The 16,834-nt window shown below is 51.6% G+C and overlaps 1 protein-coding gene across 1 annotated transcript in view; it reads left to right on the forward strand.

Annotated features, from left to right (window-relative positions):
* The window catches only part of cct7 (chaperonin containing TCP1, subunit 7 (eta)), a 51,115-nt gene extending 47,108 nt beyond the window's left edge, over positions 1-4,007 (forward strand). The window contains exon 12 of the mRNA XM_072497750.1: positions 3,482-4,007. Coding sequence (XP_072353851.1) covers positions 3,482-3,706 — 225 coding nt within the window. The 3' untranslated portion in view covers positions 3,707-4,007. The remainder of the gene's footprint in view (positions 1-3,481) is intronic.
* The last annotated feature ends 12,827 nt before the right edge of the window (positions 4,008-16,834 follow it).

The following is a 16,834-nucleotide window of genomic DNA, read 5'->3' on the forward strand; positions in this document are numbered from 1 at the left end:
GGAACGGGTCTGGGCTGGAGTTGGGGCTGTGTGTGTGATGGGGAACAGGGGACCGGGTCTGGGCTGGAGTTGGGGCTGTGTGTGAGATGGGGAACGGGTCTGGGCTGGAGTTGGGGCTGTGTGTGTCATGGGGAACGGGTCTGGGCTGGAGTTGGGGCGGTGTGTGATGGGGAACGGGTCTGGGCTGGAGTTGGGGCTCTATGCGATGGGGAACGGGGGAAGGGGTCTGGGCTGGAGTTGGGGCTGTGTGTGTGATGGGGAACGGGTCTGGGCTGGAGTTGGGACTGTGTGTGATGGGGAACAGGTCTGGGCTGGAGTTGGGGTTCTGTGTGTGATGGGGATAAAGGGACCGTGTCTGGCTGGAGCTGGGGCTCTGTGTGTGAGGGGGATCGGGTCTGGGCTGGAGCTGGGACTGTGTGTGATAGGGAACAGGTCTGGGCTGGAGTTGGGGTTCTGTGTGTGATGGGGATCAAGGGACCGTGTCTGGCTGGAGCTGGGGCTCTGTGTGTGAGGGGGATCGGGTCTGGGCTGGAGCTGGGGCTCTGTGTGTGATGGGGGGCTGGAGCTGGGGCTCTGTGTGTGATGGGGAACAGGGGTCTGGGCTGGGTTTGGGGCTGTGTGTGTCATGGGAAACGGGTCTGGGCTGGAGTTGGGGTTCTGTGTGTGATGGGGAACAGGGGTCTGGGCTGGATTTGGGGCTGTGTGTGTCATGGGAAACGGGTCTGGGCTGGAGTTGGAGTTCTGTGTGTGATGGGGAACAGGGGTCTGGGCTGCAGTTGGGGTTCTGTGTGTGATGGGGAACAGGGGTCTGGGCTGCAGTTGGGGTTCTGTGTGTAATGGGGAACGGGGGTCTGGGCTGGAGTTGGGGCTCTGTGTGTGTGATGGGGAACAGGGGTCTGGGCTGGAGTTGGGGCTGTGTGTGATGGGGATCGGGTCTGGGTTGCAGTTGGGGATCTGTGTGTGATGGGGAACGGGCCTAGGCTGGAGATGGGGCTCTGAGTGTGATGGGGAACAGGTCTGGGCTGGAGTTGGGGCTCTGTGATGGGCAACGGGTCTGGGTTGGAGTTGGGGCTGTGTGTGTGATGGGGAACAGGGGTCTGGGCTGCAGTTGGGGTTCTGTGTGTAATGGGGAACGGGAGTCTGGGCTGGAGTTGGGGCTGTGTGTGTGATGGGGAACGGGTCTGGGCTGGAGTTGGGGCTCTGTGTGATGGGGATCGGGTCTGGGTTGCAGTTGGGGATCTGTGTGTGATGGGGAATGGGCCTAGGCTGGAGGTGGGGCTCTGAGTGTGATGGGGAACGGGTCTGGGCTGGAGTTGGGGCTCTGTGTGATGGGGATCGGGTCTGGGTTGCAGTTGGGGATCTGTGTGTGATGGGGAACGGGTCTGGGCTGGGGTTGGGGCTGTGTGAGATGGGGATCGGGTCTGGGTTGCAGTTGGGGATCTGTGTGTGATGGGGAATGGGCCTAGGCTGGAGATGGGGCTCTGAGTGTGATGGGGAACGGGTCTGGGCTGGAGTTGGGGCTCTGTGTGATGGGGAGCAGGTCTGGGCTGGAGTTGGGGCTCTGTGTGATGGGGAACGGGACTGGGCTGGAGTTGGGACTGTGTGTGATGGGGAACGGGTCTGGGCTGGAGTTGGGGCTCTGTGTGATGGGGAACGGGTCTGGGCTGGAGTTGGGGCTCTGTGTGATGGGGAACGGGGCTGGGCTGGAGTTGGGGCTGTGTGTGAGATGGGGAACGGGACTGGGCTGGAGTTGGGGCTCTGTGTGTGATGGGGAATGGGGGAACGGGTCTGGGATGGAGCTGGGGCTCTGTGTGTAATGGGGAACGGGGGTCTGGGCTGGAGTTGGGGCTGTGTGTGTGATGGGGAACGGGGGTCTGGGCTGGAGTTGGGGCTGTGTGTGTGATGGGGAACGGGTCTGGGGTGGAGCTGGGGCTCTGTGTGATGGGGAACGGGTCTGGGTTGGAGTTGGGGCTCTGTGTGATGGGGAACGGGTCTGGGCTGGAGTTGGGGCTCTGTGATGGGGAACGGGTCTGGACTGGGGTTGGGGCTCTGTGATGGGGAACGGGTCTGGGCTGGAGTTGGGGCTCTGTGATGGGGAACGGGTCTGGACTGGGGTTGGGGCTCTGTGATGGGGAACGGGTCTGGGGTGGAGCTGGGGCTCTGATGGGGAACGGGTCTGGGCTGGAGTTGGGGCTCTGATGGGGAACGGGGGAACGGGTCTGGGGTGGAGCTGGGGCTCTGTGATGGGGAACGGGGGAACGGGTCTGGGGTGGAGCCGGGGCTCTGTGATGGGGAACGGGTCTGGGGTGGAGCTGGGGCTCTGTGATGGGGAACGGGTCTGGGGTGGAGCTGGGGCTCTGTGATGGGGAACGGGTCTGGGGTGGAGCTGGGGCTGTGTGTGTGATGGGGAACGGGTCTGGGCTGGAGTTGGGGCTGTGTGTGTGATGGGGAACGGGGGAACGGGTCTGGGGTGGAGCTGGGGCTCTGTGATGGGGAACGGGTCTGGGGTGGAGCTGGGGCTCTGTGATGGGGAACGGGGGAACGGGTCTGGGGTGGAGCTGGGGCTCTGTGATGGGGAACTGGTCTGGGGTGGAGCTGGGGCTCTGTGATGGGGAACTGGTCTGGGGTGGAGCTGGGGCTGTGTGTGTGATGGGGAACGGGTCTGGGCTGGCGTTGGGGCTCTGTGTGTGATGGGGATCGGGCCTGGGTTGGAGTTGGGGCTCTGTGATGGGGAACGGGTCTGGGCTGGGGTTTGGGCTCTGTGATGGGGAACGCGTCTGGGGTGGAGCTGGGGCTCTGATGGGGAACGGGCCTGGGCTGGAGTTGGGGCTCTGTGATGGGGAACGGGGGAACGGGTCTGGGGTGGAGCTGGGGCTCTGTGATGGGAAACGGGGGAACGGGTCTGGGGTGGAGCTGGGGCCCTGTGATGGGAAACGGGGGAACGGGTCTGGGGTGGAGCTGGGGCTCTGTGATGGGGAAGGGGTCTGGGGTGGAGCTGGGGCTCTGTGATGGGGAATGGGTCTGGGGTGGAGCTGGGGCTGTGTGTGTGATGGGGAATGGGTCTGGGCTGGAACTGGGGCTGTGTGTGATGGGGAATGGGTCTGGGCTGGAGTTGGGGCTCTGTGTGATTGGAGAGAGGAGCGGGGGAACTAAGCTTGTGGCTGGAGGTGGGCCTCTGTGTATCATGGGGAGAGGGGAACAGGGGTCTGGGCTGGAGGTGGAGCTCTGTGAGATGGGGAGCAGGGGATACTGAGCTCCTGGCTGGAGTAGGCCCTGTGCATGATGGGGAGAGGGGAACAGGGGTCTATGCTGGAGGTGGGGCTCTGTGAGATGGGGAGCAGGGGATACTGAGCTCCTGGCTGGAGTAGGCCCTGTGCATGATGGGGAGAGGGGAACAGGGGTCTATGCTGGAGGTGGGGCTCTGTGCGTAACAGAGATGATGTTTTAATGGGCGCTGTTCTGATCTCTCCTGTTTTTACAGGGCGGAATGTGGTATGGAGTTGATGTGAATAATGAAGACATTGCAGATAATTTTGAAGCCTGTGTCTGGGAGCCTGCCATAGTACGGATCAATGCCCTCACCGCTGCCTCAGAAGCTGCCTGCCTGATTCTGTCCGTCGATGAGACCATCAAGAACCCCCGCTCCACTGTGGATTCATCTGCCGTGCCAAAGGGTCGAGGCAGAGGCAGACCCCATGCCCACTGAGGCAGCCTGGCGAGTGGTTGCTGCTTGGTCTGACCTGGCACCAGTCTCTTAACTTTCCAGCTGTAGTGCAGAGTAACTTCCCTTGAAGCTGCAGAGTGCAGGCAGCACCATTAGTCTGTTCTAACAACTTGTGTGTGTCTCTGGGCTTGTACACTCTCTGCAAGCAGCTTCCTCACATTGTTAACTCCAGGTTCAGACCATAGAAACAGCATTGTTCAGCTTTATTTATTATTTTCATCATTTTTATTGTTGGATAAAAATGTGTGTGAAAAATAAAGTTCCAGTTAATGGGCAGCAGTGAGTTATTTTGTCCCTTTCGTGTGGTGAGGTTCTTGTTTTCTAAATGTCGAAGACGTTTACAGCAACAGACCATTTGCCCCAATCCCACTCATCCTATCACCTTTTCCTCTCTCTCCCTTTCTCCCTCATGTACTCAACAGCTTCTCCTGGGTGGAGAGGGGACATAATCTCAGGATAAGGGGGGTCATAGAAAATAGGGGCAGGAGTAGGCCATTCGGCCCTTCAAACCTGTTGTGCCATTGAATATGATCATAGCTAATCCTCTACATTACTGCCACACTCCCGCATTCTCCCCATAATCCCTTGATGCCTTTGAACCAGTTAAGACCAAGATAAATATTTTCATTGATATGGTTGTGAATCTTAGAGAGGCTTTGGATGATCAGTCATTGAGTATGTTCTGGAGCACCCGGAGGAAACCCACTCAGGCACAGGGAGAACGTTCAGACTCTGCACAGATAGTAACCCAAGCTGGGAATCTAACCTGGAATCCTGTGGCACTGTGAAGCAACAGCACTAACCACTGCTACTCAATTGAGTATGTTCAAGACAGTGATAGATAATTTTTTGGATACTAAGCAATATGGCGATTAGGTGGGAAATTGGAGTCAAAGGCGTGTCAAAACGTCAACTCTTGTTTCTCCTCCACAGATGCTGCCAGGCCTGCTGAGTTTATCCAGCATTTTCTGTTTTCCAGCCTCCACGATATTCTGCTTTTCTTATCTGACCTTATTGAATGCTGGAGCAGGCTCGAAGGGCTGTATGGCCTACTGCTGGTCTTAAATGCACCTGTGTTATTTGCCTCACTCACTCCCTTGTGATATCAAGTTCCACATTCTCAAAAGAATGGCAAGGGTACTGACTCAGTATATGGTTCCACAGAAGAAGCTGTTCACAGTTCTGTGATTTTGATCCTTTTCTATTCCACTACAAAGAGCCTTGACATTGCACACTCTGTAGATAGATTGTGAATGGGCAAAAACTAGCAAATGGTTTTCAATATAGGCAAATGTGAGGTCATCCACTTTGGACCAAAAAAAGATTAAACCGGGTATTTTCCAAGATGGTGGAAAGCTAGAAACCAGAGCTCCAAAGAGACTGTAGGGTGCAGGTACACAGATCATTAAAATGTCATGGTCGGCTGGAGGAGATGGTCACTAGGACTGATGGAATATTGGCATTTACATCAAGAGGACTAAGATGGAGGCTGGTAGAAGTCATACTTCAGTGGGTTGTCTTATGAGGAAAGGTTGAACAGGCTGGGCTTGTATCCGCTGGTGTTTAGAAGAATAAGAGGAGACTTGATTGAAACATGTCGGATCCTGAGGTGTATTGACAGGGTGGATGTGGAGAGGATGTTTCCTCTTGTGGGAGAATCTAGAACTTGAAAAATAAGGGGTCGCCCAATCAGCAGCAGATATGAGGCGAAATATTTTCTCAGGGTTGTGGAGCTCCTGAACAGGTGGCGGAAGCAGAGTCTGAATATTTTTGATGTAGAGAGAGATCAAAGCAAAATACTGCAGATGCTGGAAATCTGAAATAGAAACAGAAAATATTGGATAAACTCAGCAAGTCTGGCAGGATCTGTGGAGGGAGAAGCAGTTAACGTTTCCAGCCTGTATGACTTTAGAGCTGCAGAGAGGGAGAAATGTGTTGGATTATGTACTGTACGAGAGGGGATAGAGCAGAATAGAAGGTCAGCGGTAGGTGTGAGCTCGAAGAGATTGGACAAAAATATGTGGGACACAAGACAGAGTAATTTATGGCAGTGTGGAGGACTATGGAAGGTCTGATTATGGCATTAAGGTAAGATAGCAGAATGTGTTAATAGAATAAAGGTCAGATGGATTGATTGCCGATGAGCATGGTGTTGAAAGGTTTTTGGGGTGTGTGGGAATGTGGAATTGAGGTTACAAACAGATCAACCATGATCTCATTGAATGATGGAGCAGGCTGGAGTGGCCTACTAATTAGATGTTTGTAAATGCTGTACAAATCCCTGGTCGGACCACACCTGGAAGATTGGGAGCATTTCTGGGCATCACATCTTAGGGAGGATACACTGGCCTTAGAGATAGCACAGTGTGGATTTAGCAGGGTGATTCCACAAGGGTTTAATTATGAAGCTTCACTAGGATTGTATTGATACAATCTAAGATTGCATTCCCTGGAATTTGAATGGACAAAGGACGATTGAAGAGCATGTCAAGATATCAAGAGGAGCAGATAACCTAACGTTGTGCTAGCTGGGGAGTCTGGAGCTAGACCTTCCAGGAGTAAAAGTGAAATTAGGAAATAGGTAGATGTTTGGAGCTCTTTTGCAAACAGGAATTGGTGCAAGATCAATTATTCATTTTAAATCTTGAGATGAATTGATTTTTGTTACTCATAGATTGTGGTGGACATGGGACAAAAGCAGGGTTATTTTAAAATTCATTTGTGGGATGCAGGGGGCACTGGTTAGGTCATTTATAGCGCAACCCTAATTGCCCTTGAGAAAGTGTATGGAGTTTGGTTGCAGATTAGTCACTGAATAACACAACAGGTTCGAGGAGCAGAATAGCCTACTGTTTGTACAGTCTTACATATGATACATAGAAGATAGGAGCAGGGGGAGGCCTTTTGGCCCTTCGAGCCTGCTCCACCATTCGTCATGATCATGGCTGATCATCCAACGCAATAGCCTAATCCTGCTTTCTCCCCATAGCCTTTGACACCATTCTCCCCAAGTACTATATTCAGCCGCCCCTTGAATATATTCAATGTTTTCATTGTATTTGAGTGTGCATTGCTGCAGTTTAACGAGAGAACCCTGACAGTGAAGCTCCCCACCTTTAAACTGGTTACATGCAGTTTTCACTACCGTATGGCACTGACAATGTTTTAAGTGGGATCAACAATGGACCCATCGAGCCACCTGCAAACTGGGTACCCACAAGCCGCTATGGGTTGGCAGCTGCAGAAATCTACTGCCGTAAAGGAATGTGAATTTGCCACATCCCTCAAGCCAGGAGACTAAACTGGTTCAGTGTGTGTACTAGAAGCATCTTCAGACATGTAAAATATGGTGTGATTATAATATTTATTGTTACAAGTAGGCTTACATTAACACTGCAGAGAAGTTACTGTGAAATGCCCCTAGTCGCCACATTCCGGCACCTATTCGGGCACACAGAGGGAGAATTCAGAATGTTCAATTTACCTAACTGCACGTCTTTCGGGACTTGTGGGAGGAAACCGGACCACCTGGAGGAAACCCACGCAGACACGGGGAGAACGTGCAGACTCCGCACAGCCAGTGACCCAAGCCGGGAATCGAACCTGGGACCCTGGAGCTGTGAAGCAACTGTACTAACCACTGCTCCCATGCCCACCACAGTTCCTTTTGCGTGGACAAATTTGGGTAATTGCCACATTGTCAAATAGATTATAGTGAAGCTGAAAGCACAGGTGCCATCTGTGTGCTTACTGTCCATATAAATGGCACGGAGTGGACCAGAGCAAAGTTACTGTGAAAAATCTCCTTGTCGCCACATTCCGATGCCTGTTCGGGTACACCGAGGGAGTAACTCAGACCATTCACATTCCATTGAAAATGGCAGTGAACAGGAGGTAGCTCCATGAACATCCAACTTCGGTTGAACTTGCAAGAAGCAAAGGCAAACTTTGGGCGAAAGTACAGAGTGAATGATCTTTCGTCAACATTCGCCACAACCGTCTCCCAGGGGCTGGTTTAGCTCACTGGGCTAAATTGCTGGCCAGCAGCATGGTTCAATTCCCGTAACAGCCTCCCCGAACTGGCGCTGGAATGTGGCGACTAGGGGCTTTTCACAGTAACTTCATCGAAGCCTACTCGTGACAAGCGATTTTCATTTCATCAGATTCATTATCCAGCCCTGTTGGTAAACCCCATGCAACAGGAAAGGGTTTTATTCATTCGCACGTTGTGGGTGTCACTGGCAAAGCCAGCATTTATTGTCGATCCCTAACTACCTCCGAGATGGTGTTGATGAGATCCTTTCTTGAACACAACTGAGTGACTTGCTAGGGTAAATCGGAGGGCAGTAAAAAGCAAAACACATTGCTGTGGATCTGGAGTCACGTGTAGGCCAGACCAGGTAAGGACGGCAGATATTCTTCCCTGAAAGACATGAGTGAACAAGATGGGTTTTTAATGGCAATCCCGTTGTTTCCTGGTCACCATGACTGATATTGTTTCCATATGTACATACTACCATATTAACTGAATTTAAATTCCCTAGCTGCTATGTTGGAGTTAAACTCATGTCTCTGCATTATTAGCCCAATTGCATAACCACTGAGTTACGTTACCCTGTGTGGTTCCTAACAGTCCTGCTGTAATGCTGAATATTTGGAGCTCTGGTCCAGCTATTGTAGTCTAGCTATGATACTGGAATCTATCGGACCATGTGGTACCCAAATATTACCCAACAGGAACGATAAATGAAAGTTGCCATAGTCCCTGAGGAGCAGGGGCTGCTTCCTCCTCGAGAGAGAAAGCTGATTTAACGTGAGGGTCACCACATCTCGGGCCAGGGGTGAGGTTGAGCAGACAGGGCCTTCATGGAATAGCTCAGCCAGTACAGGAATTGGACCGGCACTCTACATCACAAACCAGCCGTCCAGACAACTGAGCTAAACCCCCTCCCACCAAGGAATGAAAAATATACCCTGGCCAAATACTGCTTTATCCATCAGGCAGCTATGGAAACATTGAACTTGATTATGTCAACACGAAGTCCCAGCAAGAATAGAGTCAAATGGAACTCCCTCCAGTGGCTGGGCTCATAACTGACACACATGGAAATGGCTGTGGTTGTCACGGTCCGAGAATATTAATAGAGGAGGTCCTCGGTGGGGGGGGGGGGGGGGGGAGGGGGGGGATGCATTCTCGACCCTACCAGCTTCAACTCGTCCATTAAAACGTAATTAGCACATTGAGCATGTTTCATTAATCTACAATCAGAAGCAAAGGAGACACTTCAGTGCATTGCTTATAAGGGTATATTTGTGACAGGATGTATGTGAGAGAGATGGGCTGTGGTGGACTACAAAATAACCACAAGAGGCTCAGGTACAGGTCAAGATCATTTATTCAAGCTTCATGCATGGGGGAGGAGCACTGAATCAGCATCTATCTCAAATACAGCATTCTGGAGGGAGGGCACTCTCTGAGGGACCCCTGAAACAGTCCTCTGCCAAGTCACAGATCACCACTATATTTATACACTGGTAACTGCATACCCAGAACATTGTTTAATTTCCAATCTTGTCTACATATAGGTTATCATTAAACCTTTCACCAGAAGCAGGGGTTTCTCCTGGCTCGAGACTATGGGCGGGATTCTCTGTTTCTGAGACTAAGGGCTGAATACTCCAATTCTGTGGCTATGTTCGCAGGATCCGTCTGGTCTGCGCAAACATTCGGTGCTGTACCTGCACCGATCCTACGCCCAGTGGTAGGCTAGCAGCCGCGCCGCGTAAAGCCTGCCTTTACCTGCAGACACGCCCGCAGAATGGCCGGGTCCGTGGCCGGGCATGCGCACTGTGGTGGCCATGCCGTACAACATGTGCTGGCCGCGCACGGACACGGCCTGCCAAAGCTGCCCCCCTGTAACCTCCCCTCGCCAGCCCTGGACCACACCCCACCAATCCTCACCGAAGCTGCCCCTACCAGCAGAACGCCCCCCCCCCCCCCACTGTGGGGCCGCTGGACACAGTCCGCAGCCGCCACGCGCCCCACGCCCTTGGGGACTCGGCCCATCGAGGGCGGAGCATCGGGGAAGGCCTCAAGTGACGTCCTGAGGCCGCCCGGACGGCGTGCGACGCACTCCTCGAGGATGCCACTTTCGAGGAGGCGGGGCATCAGAAAAACGGCACCGCCCCTGATTCCAGCGTAAAAACGCATTCTCCGGCCGATCGGCGAACGTGATGTCGGCGAGCGGAGATTCCAGCCCGAAGTGTTGACGCCAACACAGAATTCGTGGACTTTCAGGTCAGAATCGCTGTCGTCGCACCTACACCAATTCCGCTACTATTAAGCGGCTAGCACCGGTGCTGCGTGGAACATAATCAATTCTATTGAAAACGGTATTCGGCGGGTCCGTGGTTCACACTCGGGAGACTGCCAAGCTGCGGCCGCTCCACTCCCCACACACACTATCCCAGCTAAGAAGATGGCACTGGTTCCGCTGGAGCTCGCCCATACAGCTGATGGAGCGTCCAAGGCCAGAGGGCACCCAGGAGGGGGGGACACCTATACGACCCGTGGCACTAAGTTCGAAGTGGGCCGTTAGCCGTGTGCGCAACTGCATGGCTGCCTTGCCGGCTGCGGCAATGGTGTTCCGTTCCCGTCCACTTCGCAGCCCAGCTCCTGGCCACCCTCCGCTACTCCCTCCGGCACTGACAGAAGACCCCCGACCAGCGGTGTAACTGTCAGCAAACTATGGCGATGTTGGACACTTTCCGGACCCTTCTCCCCCTCAGCAGCCACGAGGCCGGTTTCACGATCTTCAAAAGCACAAGTGAACCGCGCCGTCGGGAGCTCGGCCCATCGGGTGCGGAGAATCGCGGCGGCCCCGGAGAATGCCGGACTCACGCAGCACCGACCGGCGACTCCGAGCCGGTGTGTCCCGCGGGTCTTGGCAGGGTCGGACCCGCTAATGATATGCAAACGGTGTTCACTGTACGTGGGTTCCGAAACACATTGATTTCACTGTCGAGGTGCTGGAGCATTGTGATTTGGCGTCAAATTGGCATGTGCCACGATTTCGGCATCCAAAACAATTCTCCGCCCAATTGCCTTTCCTGATTTCAGCGTCAGCGAATGGAGAATCCTCTTCCCCTATGGTCCCAGATGCTCAATCTGCTCCAACTCAATGGCAGTAAACAACAAGGCCTTGCTGGAGAGTCCTGCTGACCTCTGAACCTTCAGGTGTGTAAGTTTCACTGGGCCATAAACACCGGACTAACTTGTGCTCTTACCCTAACCTCTGACATCGGTGGTGGGGAAAGTGCTGGAGTCAATTATTAAGGATGGAATAACTGGGCTATCGGAAAGCGGGGACTGGAACGGTCCAGGTCAGCAAGGATTCACGGAAGGGAAATCATGCTTGACATATCTTCAGGAATTTTTTGAGGATGTGACCAGTAGAGTGGACAAGGGTGAACCAGTGGATGTTGTATATCTGGACTTTCAAAAGGCTTTTGACAAGGTCCCATCAAGAGATTAGTGAGCAAAATTAAAGCTCATGGTATTGGGGGTAATGTATTGATGTGGATAGAGATCTGGTTGGCAGACAGGAAGCAGAGAGTGGGAATAAATGGGTCCTTTTCAGAGTGGCAGGCAGTGACGAGTGGGGTACCGCAGGGTTCAGTGCTGGGACCCCAGCTGTTCACAATATACATTCATGATTTGGACGAAGGAATTGAGTGCAATATCTCCAAATTTGCCGACGGCACTAAGCTGGGTGGCAGTGTGTGCTGTGAGGAAGATGCAAAGAGCGGCACGGTATCACAGTAGTTAGCACTGTTGCTTCACAGTGCCAGGGTCCCAGGTTCGATTCCCGGCTTGGGTCACTGTCTGTGCAGAGTCTGCACGTTCCCCCCCGTGTCTGCGTGGGTTTCCTCCGGGTGCTCCGGTTTCCTCCCACAAGTCCCGAAAGAAGTGCATATTAGGTAATTTGGACATTCTGAATTCTCTCTCTGTGTGTCCGAACAGGCGCTGGAATGTGGCGACTAGGGGATTTTCACCGTAACTTCATTGCAGTGTTAATGTAAGCCATCTTGTGACATATATTAAGAGGCTGCAGGCTGACTTGGACGGGCTGGTTGAGTGGGCAGATACTTGGCAAATGCGATATAATGTTGGTAAATGTGAAGATATCCACTTTTGTGGCAAAAACAGGAAGGCAGATTGTTATCTGAATGGTGGCAGTTTAGAAAGAGAGGAAGTGCAACGAGACCTGGGTGTCATGGTGGAACATAGAACATCGAACATTATAGCGCAGTACAGGCCCTTCGGCCCTCGATGTTGCGCCGACCTGTGAAACCACTCTAAAGCCCATCTACACTATTCCCTTATCGTCCATATGTCTATCCAATGACCATTTGAATGTCCTTAGTGTTGGCGAGTCCACTACTGCTGCAGACAGGGCATTCCACACCCTTACTACTCTCTTGAGTAAAGAACCTACCGATGGCATCTGTCCGATATCTATCTCCCCTCAATTTAAAGGTATGTCCCCTCGTGCTAGACATCACCATCCGAGGAAAAAGGCTCTCACTGTCCACCCTATCTAATCCTCTGATCATCTTGTGTGCCTCAATTAAGTCAGCTCTTAACCTTCTCTCTAACGAAAACAGCCTCAAGTCCCTCAGCCTTTCCTCATAAGATCTTCGCTCCATGCCAGGCAACATTCTGGTAAATCTCCTCTGCACCCTTTCCAATGCTTCCACATCCTTCCTATAATGCGGCGACCAGAATTGTACGCCATACTCCAAATGCGGCCGCACCAGAGTTTTGTACAGCTGCAACATGACCTCATGGCTCCGAAACTCAATCCCTCTACCAATAAAAGCTAACACACCGTACGACTTCTTAACAACCCTCTCAACCTGGGTGGCAACTTTCAGGGATCTATGTACATGGACACCGAGATCTCTGCTCATCCACACTGCCAAGAATCTTACCATTAGCCCAGTACTCTGTCTTCCTGTTATTCCTTCCAAAATGAATCACCTCACACTTTTCTGCATTAAACTCCATTTGCCACCTCTCAGCCCAGCGCTGCAGCTTATCTATGTCCCTCTGTAACTTGTGACATCCTTCCGCACTGTCCACAACTCCACCGACTTTAGTGTCATCTGCAAATTTACTCACCCATCCTTCTACGCCCTCCTCCAGGTCATTTATAAAAATGACAAACAGCAGTGGCCCCAAAACAGATCCTTGTGGTACACCACTAGTAACTGGACTCCAGTCTGAACATTTCCCATCAACCACCACCCTTTGTCTACTTCCAGCTAGCCAATTTCTGATCCAAACTGCTAAATCACCCTGAATCCCATGCCTCCGTATTTTCTGCAGTAGCCTACCGTGGGGAACCTTATCAAACGCTTTACTGAAATCCATATACACCACATCAACTGCTTTACCTTCATCCACCTGTTTGGTCACCTTCTTAAAGAACTCAATAGGGTTTGTGAGGCACGACCTACCCTTCACAAAACTGTGTTGACTATCTCTAATCAAATTATTCCTTTCCAGATGATTATACATCCTCTCTCTTATAAACCTTTCCAAGACTTTTCCCACAACAGAAGTAAGGCTCACTGGTCTATAGTTACCTGGGTTGTATCTACTTCCCTTCTTGAACAAGGGGACAACATTTGCTATCCTCCAGTCTTCTGGCACTTTTCCTGTAGACAAAGATGACTTAAAGATCAAAGCCAAAGGCTCAGCAATCTCCTCCCTAGCTTCCCAGAGAATCCTAGGATAAATCCCATCCTATGGGGACTTATCTATTTTCACACTTTCCAGAATTGCTAACACCTCCTCCTTCTGAACCACAAGCCCTTCTAGTCTAGTAGCCTGAATCTCAGTATTCTCCTCGACAACATTGTCTTTTTCCTGTGTGAATACTGATGAAAAATATTAATTTAGCGCCTCTCCTATCTCCTCAGACTCCAAGCACAACTTCCCACTACTGTCCTTGACTGGCCCTACTCTTACCCTAGTCATTCATTTATTCCTGACATATCTATAGAATGCTTTAGGGTTATCCTTGATCCTACCTGCCAAAGACTTCTCATGTCCCCTCCTGGCTCTTCTTAGCTCTCTCTTTAGGTCCTTCCTAGCCAACTTGTAACTCTTGAGCGCCCTAACTGAACCTTCATGTCTCATCTTTAAATAAGCCTCCTTCTTCCTCTTGACAAGTGTTTCGACTGTTTTAGTAAACCATGGTTCTCTTGCTCGACCACTTCCTCCCTGCCTGACAGGTACATACTTATCAAGGACACGCAGTAGATGTTCCTTGAACAAGCTCCACATTTCCATTGTGCCCATCCCCTGCAGTTTTCCTCTCCATCCGATGCATCCTAAGTCTTGCCTCATCGCATCATAATTGCCTTTCCCCCAGATATAACTCTTGCCCTGCGGTATATACCTATCCCTTTCCATCACTAAAGTAAACGTAATCGAATTGTGGTCACTATCACCAAAGTGCTCACTTACCTCCAAATCTAACACCTGTCCTGGTTCATTACCCAGTACAAAATCCAATATGGCCTCGCCTCTCGTTGGCCTATCTACATACTGTGCCAGGAAACCCTCCTGCACACATTGGACAAAAATGGACCCATCTAAAGTACTCGAACTATAGCATTTCCAGTCAATATTTGGAAAGTTAAAGTTCCCCATAACACCTACCCTGTTGCTTTCGCTTCTATCCAGAATCATCTTTGCAATCCTTTCCTCTACATTTCTGGAACTTTTCGGAGGCCTATAGAAAACCCCTAACAGGGTGACCTCATCTTTCCTGTTTCTAACCTCAGCCCATACTACCTCAGTAGACGAGTCCTCATCAAACGTCCTTTCTGCCACCGTAATACTGTCCTTGACTAACAATGCCAACCCTCCCCCTCTTTTACCACCTTCCCTGAGCTTACTGAAATATCTAAACCCCGGCACCTGCAACAACCATTCCTGTCCCTGCTCTATCCATGTCTCCGAAATGGCCACAACATCAAAGTTCCAGGTACCAACCCATGCCGCACGTTCACCCACCTTATTCCGGATGCCCCTGGCATTGAGGAAGACACACTTCAAACCACCTTCCTGCCTGCCGGTATACTCCTGCAACTTTGAAACCTTACTCATGACCTCACTACTCTCAACCTCCTGTATACTGGAGGTACAATTCAGATTCCCAAGCCCCTGCTGAACTAGTTTAAACCCTCCCGAAGAGCATTTGCAAATTTCCCACCCCAGGATATTGGTACCCCTCTGGTCCAGGTGTAGACCATCCCATTTGTAGAGGTCCCACCGACCCCAGAATGAGCCCCAATTATCCAGAAATCTGAAACCCTCCCTCCTGCACCATCCCTGTAGCCACGTGTTCAACTCCTCTCTCTCCCTATTCCTCGCCTCGCTATCACGTGGCACGGGTAACAATCCAGAGATAATAACTCTGTTTGTCCTAGATCTAAGTTTCCACCCTAGCTCCCTGAATTCCTGCCGTACATCCCTATCCCTTTTCCTACCCATGTCATTGGTACCTATGTGGACCACGGCTTGGGGCTGCTTGTCCTCCCCCTTAAAGATCCCGAAAATATGATCCGAGACATCACGCACCGTGGCACCTGGGAGGCAACACACCAACCGCCAGTCTCTCCCGTTCCCACAGAATCTCCTATCTATCCCCCTATCTATGGAGTCTCCAATGACTAATGCTCCACCCCTCTCCCCCCTTCCCTCCTGAGCAACAGGGACAGACTCTGTGCCAGAGACCTGTACCCCATGGCTTACCCCTGGTAGAACGTCACCCCCAACGGTATCCAAAGTAGTACTGCCCTCTGCTGGATGCATGTCTTCACTTGATCAGCTCGGGTCTTTTGCTCAGACACACCTTCAAGTTAGGGTGAGCACAACGGACGTATGCAGATTTCCCCCACAACAGCCAATCAGCAGCTCCACTCTACTGCCCTCTGCTGGATGCTTGTCTTCACTTGAACAGCTAGGGTCTTTTGCTCAGACACACCTTCAAGTTAGGGGGAGCACAAAGGACGTATGTAAATTTCCCCCGCAACAGCTAATCAGCAGCTCCGCTCTACTGCCCTCTGCTGGATGCTTGTCTTCGCTTGAACAGCTAGGGTCTTTTGCTCAGATACATCTTCAAGTTAGGGCGAGCGCAACGGATGAGTGCAAATTTTCCCCGCAACAGCCAATCAGCAGCTCTGCTCTACTGCCCTCTGCTGGATGTTTGTCTTCACTTGAACAGCTAGGGCCTTTTGCTCAGACCCACCTTCAAGTTAGGGTGAGCACAACGGACATATGCAAATTTCCCCCGCAACAGCCAATCAGCAGCTGCGCTCGACTGCCCTCTGCTGGACCTTGGCTTCACTTGAACAGCTAGGATCTTTTGCTCAGACACACCTTCAAGTTACGGTGAGCACACTGGACGTTTGCAAATTTCCCCCGCAACAGCCAATCAGCAGCGCCGCTCTACTGCCATCTGCTGGATGCTTGTCTTCACTTGAATAGCTCGCATCTTTTGCTTAGGCACAACATCAAGTTAGGGTGAGCACAACGGACGTATTCACATTTCCCCCCCGCAACAGCCAATCAGCAGCTCTGCTCTACTGCCCTCTGCTGGATGCTTGTCTTCACTTGAACAGCTAGGGTCTTTTGCTCAGGCACAACTTCAAGTTAGGGTGAGCACACCGGACGTATGCAAATTTCCCCCGCAACAGCCAATCAGCAGATCCACCATACTGCCCTCTGCTGGATGCTTGACTTCACTTGAACATCTAGGGTCTTCTCCTGAGGTACAACTTCAAGTTAGGGTGAGCACAACGGACGTAGGCAAATGTCCCCCGCAACAGCCAATCAGCACCTCCGCTCTACTGCCCTCTGCTGGATGCTTATCTTCACTTGAACAGCTAGGGTCTTCTCCTCAGGTACAACTTCAAGTTAGGGTGAGCACACCGTACGTTTGCAAATTTCCCCCGCAACAGCCAATCAGCAGATCCACCATACTGCCCTCTGCTGGATGCTTGACTTCACTTGAACAGCTAGGATCTTTTACT

Source organism: Scyliorhinus torazame, chromosome 3 (assembly GCF_047496885.1).
Source record: "Scyliorhinus torazame isolate Kashiwa2021f chromosome 3, sScyTor2.1, whole genome shotgun sequence".
In the NCBI taxonomy this organism is placed as follows: Eukaryota; Metazoa; Chordata; class Chondrichthyes; order Carcharhiniformes; family Scyliorhinidae; genus Scyliorhinus; species Scyliorhinus torazame.